Source organism: Cricetulus griseus, chromosome 6 (assembly GCF_003668045.3).
Source record: "Cricetulus griseus strain 17A/GY chromosome 6, alternate assembly CriGri-PICRH-1.0, whole genome shotgun sequence".
Lineage (NCBI taxonomy): Eukaryota > Metazoa > Chordata > Mammalia > Rodentia > Cricetidae > Cricetulus > Cricetulus griseus.
In genome coordinates, this window is record NC_048599.1 from 48296398 (window position 1) to 48309545 (window position 13148).

A 13148-nucleotide genomic window follows, 5' to 3' on the forward strand; every position below is an offset into this window, starting at 1 on the left:
ACACCTGGCAAAAAAACAAAGGATAATAATTCTTTTGTGGGATATGGGGGAAGACTTACAGGGACTGTGGCTTTCCCAAGACCCCCAGAGAGTAAGTATAAACTCAGTAACTGGAAGAGGCAAGAGAGCAGAACAAACAGCCCCAGAAATAGCTACAAGGGCACATATCAGTGGATCAGCACCGTGTGAGGGATGTAACACAGTTGGAAAAGTGACTACCTAGCATGAAGGAAGCCCTGGGTTCAATACCCAGTGCCATGTACAACCAGGACTGGTGGTGCACACCTGTAATCCCAGGACCCTGGAGGTGGAGACAGGAGGACTGGAGGCTCATCCTTGGCTACATAGTGAGTTGGAGGTGAGCATGAGATACAGGAGACTCTGTCTCAAAATAAATAGAGAAAGAAGAACAGTGAAAGGAAATGGGAATAATGGGAAGGGGGCTGGGGAGATGTCTCAGTGCTTAAAGCACTTGTCATGTAAATGTGAGGACTTGAGAGCCCCAGACCCCACATAGACGCTGGGTGGATATAGCATTGCTAAGAAGGCAGAGACAGGGGTACACATAACAAGCTGGCTAGCTAGCCTAGCCATATGGATGAGGCCCTGCCTCAGTAAGTTGGAGAATGATTAAGGAAGACATCAATCACGGTCCTCCAAATGCACACATATGCATGTGCTCCCACACAGGCAAAGATGCATGCACGCACATGCATGCACACTCGAACCCCACATGTACACATTCATGGGGGTGTAGAGCAAGGAGAGAAAGTTTACATCGGTAGTTCCTGCAAGACAGTGTAGGAATAGGAACAGTTTCTTCTCCAGGCCAGGTATTGCAAAGCATGTTTCTTACAGGGTTCCTTCTCCCTAGAGAGGAATGTGCGGCCACTTGCTGGGAAATGTGACTCACAGCACATATGGGATTCTTTGAAGGCCGCTGGACACCCTGCAAAAATGGACTCTGCTTCAGTTGCTCAGGTTAGTATTCCCTATGCACTAGGTACCCAGACTCCAAGATGATGGTTCCCAAGGATTCTGACTCTTGGTACTCATGTGCTTAAGCAGGTTCCTCTCATAATGTGTTTCTGCTGGTCCATGTGGCCAACAGAATATAACAAAAATGACAGCACATGACTTCCACATTCTAGGTCTCGAAAGCACTGTAGCCTCTGCCTTGTTCTTTTTCTCGACTCATTACACAGGGGAAGCCAGCTGCCATTAAAAACCAGTGCCCAGGACTGGGGAGGTGGTAAATGAGCTGGTAAATCGTGTGCTTTATAAGCATGAGGACCTGTGTTTGGAACCCTGGAACCAACATAGAAAGCCAGACATGGTGCTGCCTGCTTGTAATCCCAGAGATGGCAAGATGGGAAGCAGAGATGGGGAATCCCTGGGGCTTGCTGGTCATTGATGAAGTCCCTGGCCCAGTGGAGACCCTGTCTCAAACAGAAGGTAAAAGGTACATCAGGTATGACATGAGGCTGTACACTGACCTCCTTATGCACTCCACACGTATACAGACATACATGAACACACACACACACACACACACACACACACACACACACACACACACACACACACACACCAGATGCCCATCAGGCATGCTTCCTTGACAATGACTACCAAATTCATTGCTATTTAATATTTTCTTCCACATAATTTAAAATCAGGAGTCAGTAAGCTAGCTCAATGTGCAAAAGGCTCTTACTGCCAACCTAAGTTTGATCCTTAGAACCTACAAGTAGAAGGAGAGGACTAACTCGCATCAACTGTCCTCTTACCTCTGTAAGTGCACCATGGCACGTTCGAACAACGCCCCCCCACACACACCAAATGAATAAATACAAGTTAAAAAAAATCAACTTAACTGTTTTCTTTGGCTTCATACTAGGCCATAGTATCTATGCTGTGAGGGAATGAGGCAATTGCTGTGTTTTCACTCATACGGAGTATAGGGAAAAAAATGAACTGTTCTTTCTCCTGGATACATTTTTTGGGAGCCACAGTGACCATGGACTGGGTGATCTAGGAGGTAGATGTGAAGAATCACCTTGTCTCCCCAGCAAGATGACAAGAAGGTGCCCAACACTCCTCCCTACCAGAAGTTCCCTTCTCCAGGGGTATTGTCCTCTCTCCATTCTTCCTTCCCAAGTCCCTCCTGGCTAGGTTGCCTTTTAAGTGGGGACTTGACCACCCTCTGTCAGCTTCTCAACCTGCCTGAGAGGCAGGGAAGCCTGAAGAGAGCTTTTGATCACAGCAGGCCTCTGATTACTATGGATGAATATGTTAATGAGACATCAACCCTGAGCTCCACCCTCCTACTTTCAGGGCTAGCTTAGCTTGAACTCGGCCAGGGATAGTTTCAAGAACCACCAAGTGGGGCTGGAGAGATGGCTCAGCCGTTAAAGGCTAGACTCACAACCAAAAATATAAGGGTTCCGTTCCCAGCACCCACGGCTGTCTCTCCAGCCACCAGTAGTGAAAAGGCACATTCACCAACTCTACTCTCCAAAGCATGGATAGCATTTCTGCCTACTCCAGCTGTGTGTCATTGCTAACTACTAACACTATTGCAGCAAACATAGCTAGCCATAAGATTAAAAATAACTGTTACTTGCAATGCTTAAGCCTGCAGATATGTAATGTGACCACTGTTTTGTGTTGACAGTATTGCTTTATACAGTTCTTGTATTTGATGGGAATTGCTCCTCTTAAATGAACATGGTGTACATTGTTCTTACGGGACTATTTCAGTGATGTAAATAATGAATATCTTTAAAAAAAAAAAAAAAAAGAACCACCAAGTGGAACAGATGACAGAAGGGGATGGTCTTGTAGAGCAATCCTATCTCTGCTGTCCTTTACTCCTATGCTGAGGCTAGTAGGCTCTCAGACAGTGGGGAGAAAGTAGAGAGGAAAGAAGTAGATTTGAGAAAGTATAGAAAATGCCAGGCTACTCGACAGGCCTTTTCTATGCAAAAGCCCTTGCATGGCTCAGGGCTTCTAACCTGGTTTAGAGGAAACTGATGGTGGCTGAGTTTCCTTCCCTTCCTACCCCAGTCCCCTTGACAAATGTCAGTTAATCCAGAGTCCTGTTTACCCCTTGCTCCTGCTCATCTCCTTAGAACCAAACCTGGAAGTCTTCCCTAAGCCCTAGGCCACACTCCCTATGCTGGGCCTGCCCTCCCTATGGACAGGATTTCTTGGGAGACAGAGAACACAGAGATTAGGGAAGGGGAAAGAACGAAGGTTCCTCTGGGGGACATGGATCAGTATCAGGTGATCGGGTGTGAGGCATAGAGAAACTGAGCCACCTCTCATGCCTGGCTCTATTCCTCCTGAGGCAGCCTAGAGTAGCACCCAACCCTCCACCCCGCTCAGGCTCACAGACTTCCCAGGGGGAGCATTGACTAGTTAACATTTCCATTATCAGGAACTACCACAGAACAATATTAACGACAGTCTTAGCCCCCATCAGGCCATGGTTGGCCAATGGAATGGGAAAACCCCTGCTAGGCACATCCTCTGCTCCATGCCTGGGAAGTCTCCAGTTTACCTCAGCCATGACTCAGCCACCTAAGTGAGGAGACTGAGATAGAATGGGAAAAGATTTTGCTGAAAAGAGTCTAGTATTTTGTATGTGCATGACACAGAATAATACAAGGATTGTGCTGGGCAGAGGGACAGAAGGCCAAAGAAAACGGAAGTGGGCTGGACCGTGTCTCCCTTCCCTGGCTCTGCTCATTGAGCCTGTACCTGTGACTGCAGTAGGTGATCAACACCTGTTAGGTAGAACTGCAAGCAGCAAAGGGAGAAACCTGGGGAGGAGGAAGGGAAAAAAATGTTTTTCTTTTCTTCCCTTGGGAGAAGCTGCTGCTCTTGTAATAGAAAACAAACCACAGCTAAAGAACAGAAATAAACAAGCGTACTAGAACAATTCACAAAGCACCCAATGATCTGAGAGTCCCCATGGCCACAGTCTGGGCACAGGCATGGGAGCTATAGGTAGCAATGAATGTTCTCGGTTAGAACAAAGGACACAGATAAAGGCCAATGTCTCTGGTTGTGTGCGCTCCAGAGTGGAGCTGTCTAAGACAACCATTGGTGGGTGGGAAGAAACTTGGAGATGTCTACTGATACATATTCTTTATCTAAAAGAAAATGGAAGGATAGAAGGATAGAGCCCCTGAGTCCTGGAGAGACACAGGTTTCGTTTATGCACTCCTAGAAGCAGAGACCTCCCTGTGGCAAAAAACAAAAACAAAAACAAATATCAATAGCTTATTGCATTGACTCAAGAAACTTCTTGAGTGGAGTGTGATAAAGACAAGAAGTCAACCGAGCAAGCTACCACTGTAGGCAGCGAAGCTCAAGTCTATGGGGAACTATGAGAACACATAGGACAAGTACTTGAGACTTACCCCACCTGAGTACTGGGTCAGGGACTCGGTGGGTTAGGCACTGCCACCTTTTTTTTTTTTTTTTTTTTTTTAAGATTTATTTATTATGTATTCTGCCTGCATGTATGCCTGCAGGCCAGAAGAGGGCACCAGATCTCATTACAGATGGTTGTGGGGTACCATGTGGTTGCTGGGAATTGAACTCAGGAACTCTGGAAGAGCAGCCAATGCTCTTAACCTCTGAGCCGTCTCCCCAGCCCGGCACTGCCACCTTTTAAGCCACCACTTTCTCCACCAGACTTATTTTATCTTATTTATGTGTATTTACATGTACATATGTGTAGGTGTGCCCAAAGAGACCAGAATAAGTTATCAAATCTCTCAGAGCTGGAATTACAGGCATTTGTGAGCTGCCTGATGGGGGGCTGCAAATCCAATCTCTATACTGAGCCATCTTTCCAGCTCCTATTGCTGTTTTGTTTGTTTGTTTGTTTGTTTGTTTTTCTTTCTGTTCTCCTGGATGCCATGTGTACTTGTGGGCAGAACACGCTCTGGTCTCCTAAGCAAGTCTTCAAGCATTAGGAAGCAGATGCTGGCTGAGGTAGACCTTTTCCAAACAAGGGTGCTAAGAAGGTAATCCTGGGTTCCAGCTGTCTGTCAGCCACCCAGAAGCACCAGGTATGAAGGAAGCCAGCAGAACTTTAGTCCCTGGAGCCCAAGGGCAGCTCGGCAGAGTCTGGGTTTATGATAAATGCTGGCGAGCACTGGCCTACTCAGGATGTGTACTGTTGGAGCCCATAGTCCAGTGACATTTCATTCTCTTAGCAGCATAGGAAACAGAGCAAGGTCCTCTTTCAGCTAAATGCTGCTGAGTGACAAAACAGTCACTCTAACCATTTCTGTAAGAATCCAAAAAAGCCAGGCGGTGGAGGTGCACACCTTTAATCCCAGCACTCGGGAGGCAGAGGCAGGCGGGTCTCTGTGAATTTGAGGCCAGCCTGGCCTACAGAGCTAGTTCTAGGATAGCCAATGTGACACAAAGAAACCCCATCTTAAAAAACAAAAATAAAAGTAAATCCAAAATAAACAACACATCCCCACAGTTTCTAAGAAAGAGTAATTCTGAGAATTTCCATTGCAAACACAATGTCAAAACACTTTCCTCTCAGCTCTGGGGGGTTTTGAGGTGGTAGAGAACTTGTTTCTATTCTAGAGAACCCAGACTTGGAAGCCTTCACAGCAGTGTTCCCCACCACGTCCCACCTTCTGTTCTCACACAGGCCCAGGATTAAAGGAGACTTTCTGTGACACCAGGAAGAACTTAGTTTGCACAAATACTCTCTGGACAGAAGAGTCCTGCCTTTGTAGCAAGTTTTGGTGGGCTTAGGCTTCCCGAGCACTGTGTTGGGACTTTGAGGTCAAATAAACAAGGACAACTTGACCTTTATAGCCTGGGCCACAACGGTGAGCTGTACTCCAGAGCACACAGGGATGCTGGTTGGCATGGTAAGGCAACAGAGTATCTGGTTGCTATTACTGAGCCCACCCAGCAGGTCCCTGGAGATGTTCCCTTGGAAGGCTGAGTAAGATGCCCCAGGGCTCTTCTCTGGCATCCAGAAGTCTCTAGTAGACAAAGCCCCTGTCGCAGTCTCTGTCTCTATTCACAAACCGCTCATGCTCGATCACATACTTACTATAAATAGCAATTTAACAATAACCACCTGCATCCCCTTACAAGGTGCCCCTGGGGGCTTCTACCTTCTGGTCTCCTGCCAAATGTTAAGTCTGGCCTACCTGGCAGCCCAAGGTTCTAAGCAGCAGCACTGAGCCTGATCCATCTTCAAGTCTGAGGTGTTGAGTTAAAGGGGACACACCCTGAAGTCATCAGCATTGGAAGCAGGCTCTGCTGACCACCCTCTACCTCCATCAGGAGGAGAAAGAACATATGCCTCCCATATCTCATTGCTTGTCTTGTAGATGCCTCAAGTTCTTCTGCTCAATGCAGCCATTCTCGTCCCTATCCTGCCACGGCTGCAGAAGTTCCAAGTCTTCCACACCCTTCCTTCCTTCCTTCAAGCTTCCCATTGGTGCCCAAGCTCTCCCTTAGGCATTCTCTGTGCCCAAGAACTGACAGTGATCATCATGCTGTGCCTGCCTCCAGCCAAGACCTCTTGGCCTAGCCCTGCCCAGGCCCTCATGTGCTCAGAACCCAGCCATTATGCATATCAAGGAAGATGAAATCAGTGACACACACAGGCACATCCACCTCACTGGTACCCACAGAGGAAGGCCTGGTAGCTAAGGGCATCTGCCCAGAACCTGCGGTGTGCATGAATCTGCTGAAGAGGAGGTTTGGGTTAGTAGAGGCTTCAGAGCATCCCTTTCTACAGCTCAGCACAGCTTTAGTGACCCATGTCTAAATGGCAGGCAGGGGGGAAGAAAGCTCTCACACGTGTGCTCCCCCCACACACACCTCTTTCGTTTCCACCTACTGACTACTCACCCCGTTTTTCTTCTGTCTACCCTCTCACCACCCACCCACAGGCCTGCCTGCCAGCCAGGTTCCAGGATGAGGAGCAGCTATTAATTATTAAAGCAAACAAAAGCATTTCCTAGCAGGGAGGCTAGCCTACGGCTGCTTACAGGAAAGACATCCCCAGCTGCCTATCTTCTCCAAGGCCTTGCTCCTATGCAGTGACTGCCTGGTAGAGCGGGCAGTCCTGCGTCTCCTAGGACTACAGCAGGAGTAGGGCTGCCCTGGCCCCTCTCCCACGCCTAGGAAACACACCAGAAGGAGAAAAGTGCTACCCCTGTGCTAAGCCCACAGGCAAGAAGACTTGTCTGAAGAGGAGGGTGGGGAATGGGCTGGAGGAATTCCTATTGGTCCAGGTCAGGGGCAATCACAGCAATGGCTAGGGGTCTTTGAGGAGATATCCCTGTTAGGGAGTCCCCCTCCCCGGGAAAGGAAGCCTTCTCTACCAGCCTCCCCACCCCCTTCCTGTGAGCTGGGTATCCCACTCTTATTCTTTCCCTACTTTCTATACTCAAAATCATCTTCATGTTAGCAGAGCCCCTCTCACTGATCTTGACAAGCCTTCCAGACCTTTTCCTCCTCATCTACTGTCTTCAAAGTCTAAGTTGCAAAACTGGAGAGGGTAGCTGAAGGAGGATGTAGAGCAGTTGCTGGAACACACTGAGGTGAAGAGAGGCACCTGATAGGGAAGGCTTTTGGAGCCAAGTAGGTGAACTAAGCCTGTGGGTGCTGTTGAAAGAGGGACGAATGGGCTGCCATCTTTGTCCTACAGGAAAGCCTCAACTGGCAGGGCTAGAAATACAGGGACAGGCAGAGGACAGCAAAGCGTGGCCTCCAGTAAGAATCATTAGGTAACATTAGGAACTGCTCTCCTGGGCAAGGAGGCAGGGCATAAACAGAGCCAGGGGCTGAGGTGGAGTCTGGTCCCCAAGGCTCACTGAGGCTCTATTCAGTGGGTGTGTGAGTCTAAGGGCTTGAGGACTGTTTGAAGAGAAAGCAGGTCAGGAAGCCTTGCTGACTCTCTAACATCACAGGCCATTATCATTACAGAGGCTAGGAAAGAAAGCTGGGTAGACTGTGATGAGCCCTAATGCCAACTATCTGGGAAATGGGGATGTGCCAGTGACAAGCAGCCTTAGCACTAAAACAGTCTGGGCGAGGTGGGTGTACACAGGACACAGACAGAGGAGTGCTGCGACGGAGGAGATCGCTGTTTTTCTTTAATTGGGCAAAGGCACAATCAGAGCAAAGTGCTTTGAAACCTGGTGTATTGGTTTATACTGTAATTCCAGCACTCGGGAGGCTAAGGCAGAGTTGGAGGATGGCCTGGGCTACACAGTGAGTGCCTTGGAAATGTGGGTTTGGTGTGTAGAGCAGGGAAGACAGTCTGGGGGAAGTGGTGAGTCAGAGTGCAGGAGCAGGAGTCTTGCATTATCCTCCCAGCCAGGGAGGAATGGGGTCTAGGGCCCAGAAGTTTAATTGTTAAAAAGTGGCATCTGAGGACACTGGGACTGAGACTAGAAATCCATACACTTTGAAAATCAGGTGGTTGTGGATGAAGGTGAGGAAGGCACTGATCATCCACACCGAGCAACCTTGCAGGAGAATGGAGCCCGGCAGGGGAGGGAGACGATGGAAGATGGAGGAAGTTTCTTGTCATGTTTTGGGATGGGAAGACCTGAGCAGAGGTCTGACTGGCGGAGGGAGAAGATATACACGGGAGAAATGACAAACATTGTGGAGAGAAATGAGAACCAAGAATTCTTCCCCTCTTGAGGTGGGAAGAGAATCACCCACATTTGAAAACTCTTACTCTATGTCCTAGAGTGGAGCTTTCCAGACTTGGGGAGAAGCAAGCTCAGGCCTGAAGAACATTCTGTTCAAACTTCAAAAGGTTTTGGGCCTTGGGGACTCAGAGTAGACACCACCAAGAACCTTCTCTGTGTAGATAGCACTGTGTGTGTGTGTGGGGGGGGGTTGTTGAAAGTCACATCCCCAGGTTCCTTGTCCCTTCGCCCATCTTCAGGGTATCATCTCTATTACCCCTGCCTTCCTCTGATCTAACCTGCTGGCCCTGGGTGGGCAGAAAACAAAGTCAGAAAGAAAGAGGAATTCCACTCAAACATACTCGACGATATAACTTCTCACAACCACCTCAACTTAAAAAAAAAAAAAAAAAAAAAAGCCAAACCCAACAGAAAAGGAGGCACACAGAGTTATAAGCATAGCACAGGACAACATTAAAGGGGAAAATGGGACGTCAACAGAGTATCACGCTGATAGCAGTTGTGTTAAACAACTGTGATTTGTGTTTCTATAATCTCTAAACTTACTGGATTTGGCTCATTTACAATATCCTTTCCTGTCCTGGAGAGATCACTCAAGAGAAAGCCCAGTGCTCTCCCTGAAGGCTATGGAGACAGGTGTGCAAAAACACTGCATCCCTTTGTCCACAAAACACTCCGTGTCTACTATTGGGTGAGGTTGGAGAGCACTACATACAAGTGATACCTAAACAAGTTTGGATAAGTGAATGGGAGCGGTGTGCCAGCGCCGGTTTGCTTTAACAACCTCTAACCGATGTCCTTCAGAGGACCTGTAGCAGCTTATTTAACCTTCCAGGAGACCCAGTGCCTACCCTACCCTGGCTGTCTGCAGAGACAGTCCCTACCCAGTGCTAGGCACTATGAGATCCCGATCAAATGTATAGCTTCCAGTCCATTTTGTATGATTGGAGGGAGTGTTACAGAGACCAAGATCCAATGGCTGCAGTGACTGGATTAACCATCTTTCAAAGTTCCCATTCAAATCTGGAGTCCGTTCCTTCCCCAGATCTCCTGCCTAAAACCCTATCCCTCTCCCTGAAAAGTAACCAGAGTGGATTCTGCTAATTCCCAAGAGCTTCCTGACCCCCTCAGGAGCTACCCAAAACCACTCCACAGTGGAGTCCGGGCCCCATTCTCAACTCCAATCAATTCTGCAAGGCCAACTGCCCACTGGTTTAGCCACACTTCAGCCCCACCCACATCTCTGGCCCTGCACACCACCATGCCACAACACTGAGGAGCATAGAAAAGAAAAACAGGAGGCAGAGTTTCTTGCCTTTCTTGTCGGGTAGCCGCGGAACTGAACAAGCAGAACAGTAGAGACTGCCCAGGAAGAAGGGGCTGGACATCTCTAGACGGCTAATAACTGTGTGTCAAGGCTCAAGGTGTGCAGGCGGATGCAACACCTCCTCCAGAGCCCTGGACACGAGTGAGTAACCTCGTCCCATATTCTCCGGAAGAAGTCAGACTCAGGGTGAACAGGAGACTTCGTCGGGACGGTCGTGTTAGGACTCCCTCTATGCCATGCTCCAGTAGCTAAGGCATGCTGGACGAAGGCGACACGAAGCAGTCCAACCAGAGTGCTAGGTCGGGTGGGGCTCTTACCTCTGCGCCGCGGTGCTGGAGTCCAGGATGCCAGCGCTCTGCATCCAGGAGCGCACGGAGCCCAGGCTGGAGGGCAGTAGCGGCTCCTCTTTCAGGTGGAGCCCACCGCGGGGCAGAGCGTCCTGTGCGGGGAACATAAGGACCCGCAGTTCGTGGGCGCCCCCCACTGCCGGGGATCGCTTCCCGCCGAGGCTGTGGGCGTCGCAGCTCAGCCCGACCCGACGGCACCAGGAGCCTCCAGGAGCGCAGCGCTACACGGAGTTCCGGAGCCTCAGTGCACGCTCGCCTCTCGGGTGCTCTCTCAGTGAAAGCGGGTCCCCGGGCGCCGACGCTGTCCCCTCCCCTCCCGGGGCACGGGGCGGGGAGATGGAGGGATTCCCCCGCGGCCTGAGACCCGGTGAGCAGACTGAGAGCGGAGCCCGCACCCGCTCCGCACGGAGGCGCCCCAGAGGCGCGCTCTGGCGGCTGCCCAGCGCCGCGGTCGTCGGAGGGGGGGGGCGAGCGCCCCGCGAGCTGCCCGCCTCCCCTCCTGGCCTCCCCCCGCCCGCCCGCGCGCCCGCGCGGGGCGCTGATTACCATCCGAGAGGGGGAGGCTGCGGCCGTAGAGCTCGGCGGCGGCGACGGTGGCGGCAGGGGCGGCAGCAATAGCAGCAGTCGCGCGTCCCGGGGAAGAGCCGGGCCGGCGCCGGGCCAGCAGACGCAGCCGCCGCCAGGCCCCGAGTGCCGCGGCGCCCGGGCCTGCCGCTGCCCCGGGTGGCAGCACCTGCAGCAGGAGCAGCAGCAGACCGGCCGACTCCCCCGGGGCCCGGTCCCCGGCTTCCCCGCCGCGGCGCCGCCGCCCGCCGCTCCCCGGGGCCTGGCCGCGGGCCCTGGCCATCCCGCCGCCGCCGCCGCTCCCTGGGGAGCGGGAGCCGAAGGGAGGGAGCACGGGCAGGAGGAGGGCTGTCGCAAGCGGGTGGGCCCAGGGGACTCGGGGCCAGGGGAGGCGGGGGCGGGGCGCGAGGCCGGCCGAGGGGCGGCCAGGGACGTGACATCATCGGGGAGGAGCGGCCGGGCTGGGGCCGCGGCGGCGGGGCGGACCCTGGAGAGTCGGTAGCCGGGGCTGGGGGCCACGGCCTGCCAGACGCGGCGGGAGGGCGCCGGGAAGCTGGCCCGGGCCGGGGGAGGCGAAGACAGGGCGGGCTGGGAACTGTGAGGCGAGGGACCCCGGCCCAAGCAGTTCAGCTCATCACACCGCGCTCGGGAACCACCACGGCCTCCAGGTCGCCACCAGAAGAAGCTCCAGTATCTTTTTGACCCCATCTCCTCCCCCCAAGTATGTGCCACCCTCTCCTCGACCAAGGCTTCATTCCGGGAGCCGCTGCTCATTTGGTACCTTCTGGCATTTCACTGGCCCTCCCGACACTTCCCTCAGTGAACCTGACCTCGACTTAACCTCTGCGGCTTAGGGCTCAAGAGTCTCTCAGTGTGTGGTAGGTTGTGGCCCCAGAACAGTGAGCTCCATTAGCCCTGCACCTCTCTCTCATCCTTATTCCTGTCCTTAGATTACCTAAACTCAAGTTTACATTCCCAACCGCGCTTTTGAGAAACCTCCTGACTTCTGATGGCAAGTTGGACTCGGGCTTAGGGTTAAGAGCCCAGCTGACCTCCTTTTTCCCCAGCCTCCTTTCTATTCCATTCATCTTTTATTTCTGCACAGAAATCATCTGGCCTTTGACTTTGTGTTACAGCCTTCTCTTTGCTATCAGTAAACCTTGGATCACATCCAGCAGCTTCCTGAAGAAAAGCAAAGAGGGAATATATGATGGCCTTGCCCTTGCCATCTGCTTGCACTCTCAGACCTCCATCTTTGGGTCTTCTCTCTCCCCAGAATTCCCCTGCCTCTTCTGACCTCTTTGTTCGTCACTATTCCTTCTCCTTTATGTCCCATTTTTCATCACCTGTCACCTCTGAAAGAGGAGGAAGGGATACTGCCAGTCCCACCCAGACTTCTCAAGGTCTCAGTTTTTACCTCAGGTGGAATTATCAAAAGTGGGTCTCTAAAAAGGAATTCTTTTCCAATCAGCCTCCGCATCCCTTTAACTGACTCTAACCCTGCCCCTCATAGTATGGTTCCTGGATCAGGAGCATTGACAGCTTGTTAGAAATGCAGACTTGAAGGCCTTCCCACATCTGTCAAGTGAGAGTCTGCCTCAGAGAGCTTGAGTGCTGGGATCACACTACTTTGTCTAAGACTTCCCATTCTTAAAAATCCCTTCCCCTTCTCCCCACCTCCTACAACTTCGGCCCCTCCTATTTCTGCGGAGGTTCACAGGAGTACTCCCCTAAGGATGCTTTGCCAAACTCAGCGGCTGCTCCTGGAGGCTCACAGCCTGACTCCTCCCACTCTGGCTCTGCTTTGACTCCTCCGTCTCTAGGGGCTTCTGGCCCCCTGACCTCCTTTCGGTATCTGCTCACCACATCTCCTCCTCCACCTATCTAATGAAGATACTCCACAGACTAGAAGTTTGATGGTGATTTGGGTGATGTTTCTCCTATCCTCTGAGGATGCTGGATTGCTCTGTCTGTCTGTCTGTACCCCCCCTCTCTTTCATTCTCTGCTCTCCTCCTTTTCCCCTTCCTCCCCCCTTTTTTTCCTTCAAGAGTTTATGTGTTTTCCATGAACTCTTCCTTCTGCCCCAGGACCCACAGAGAATATTTCTAATAGGAACGCATTTCAACACTAGATTACACCCTTGACTAGAAGGAGATACATTCCCTGCTCTGCTGGCAGCTTCC

General features: G+C 51.4%; 1 protein-coding gene across 11 annotated transcripts in view; it reads right to left on the reverse strand.

Annotated features, from left to right (window-relative positions):
- The window catches only part of Ebf4 (EBF family member 4), a 68549-nt gene extending 57472 nt beyond the window's left edge, over positions 1-11077 (reverse strand). For 10 of the 11 annotated variants that reach the window (XR_003486522.2, XM_027421805.2, XM_027421809.2 and 7 more), the window contains exon 1: positions 10371-10507. Coding sequence is in view for 10 of the 11 variants with exons in the window: in XM_027421805.2 (XP_027277606.1) it covers positions 10371-10507 (137 nt within the window). In the remaining variant the exon portion in view is untranslated. Of the gene's footprint in view, positions 1-10370; positions 10508-10946 lie in introns of those variants that run through there. The other variant, XM_027421804.2, reaches the window with a different exon arrangement.
- Between the last annotated feature and the right edge of the window lie 2071 nt (positions 11078-13148).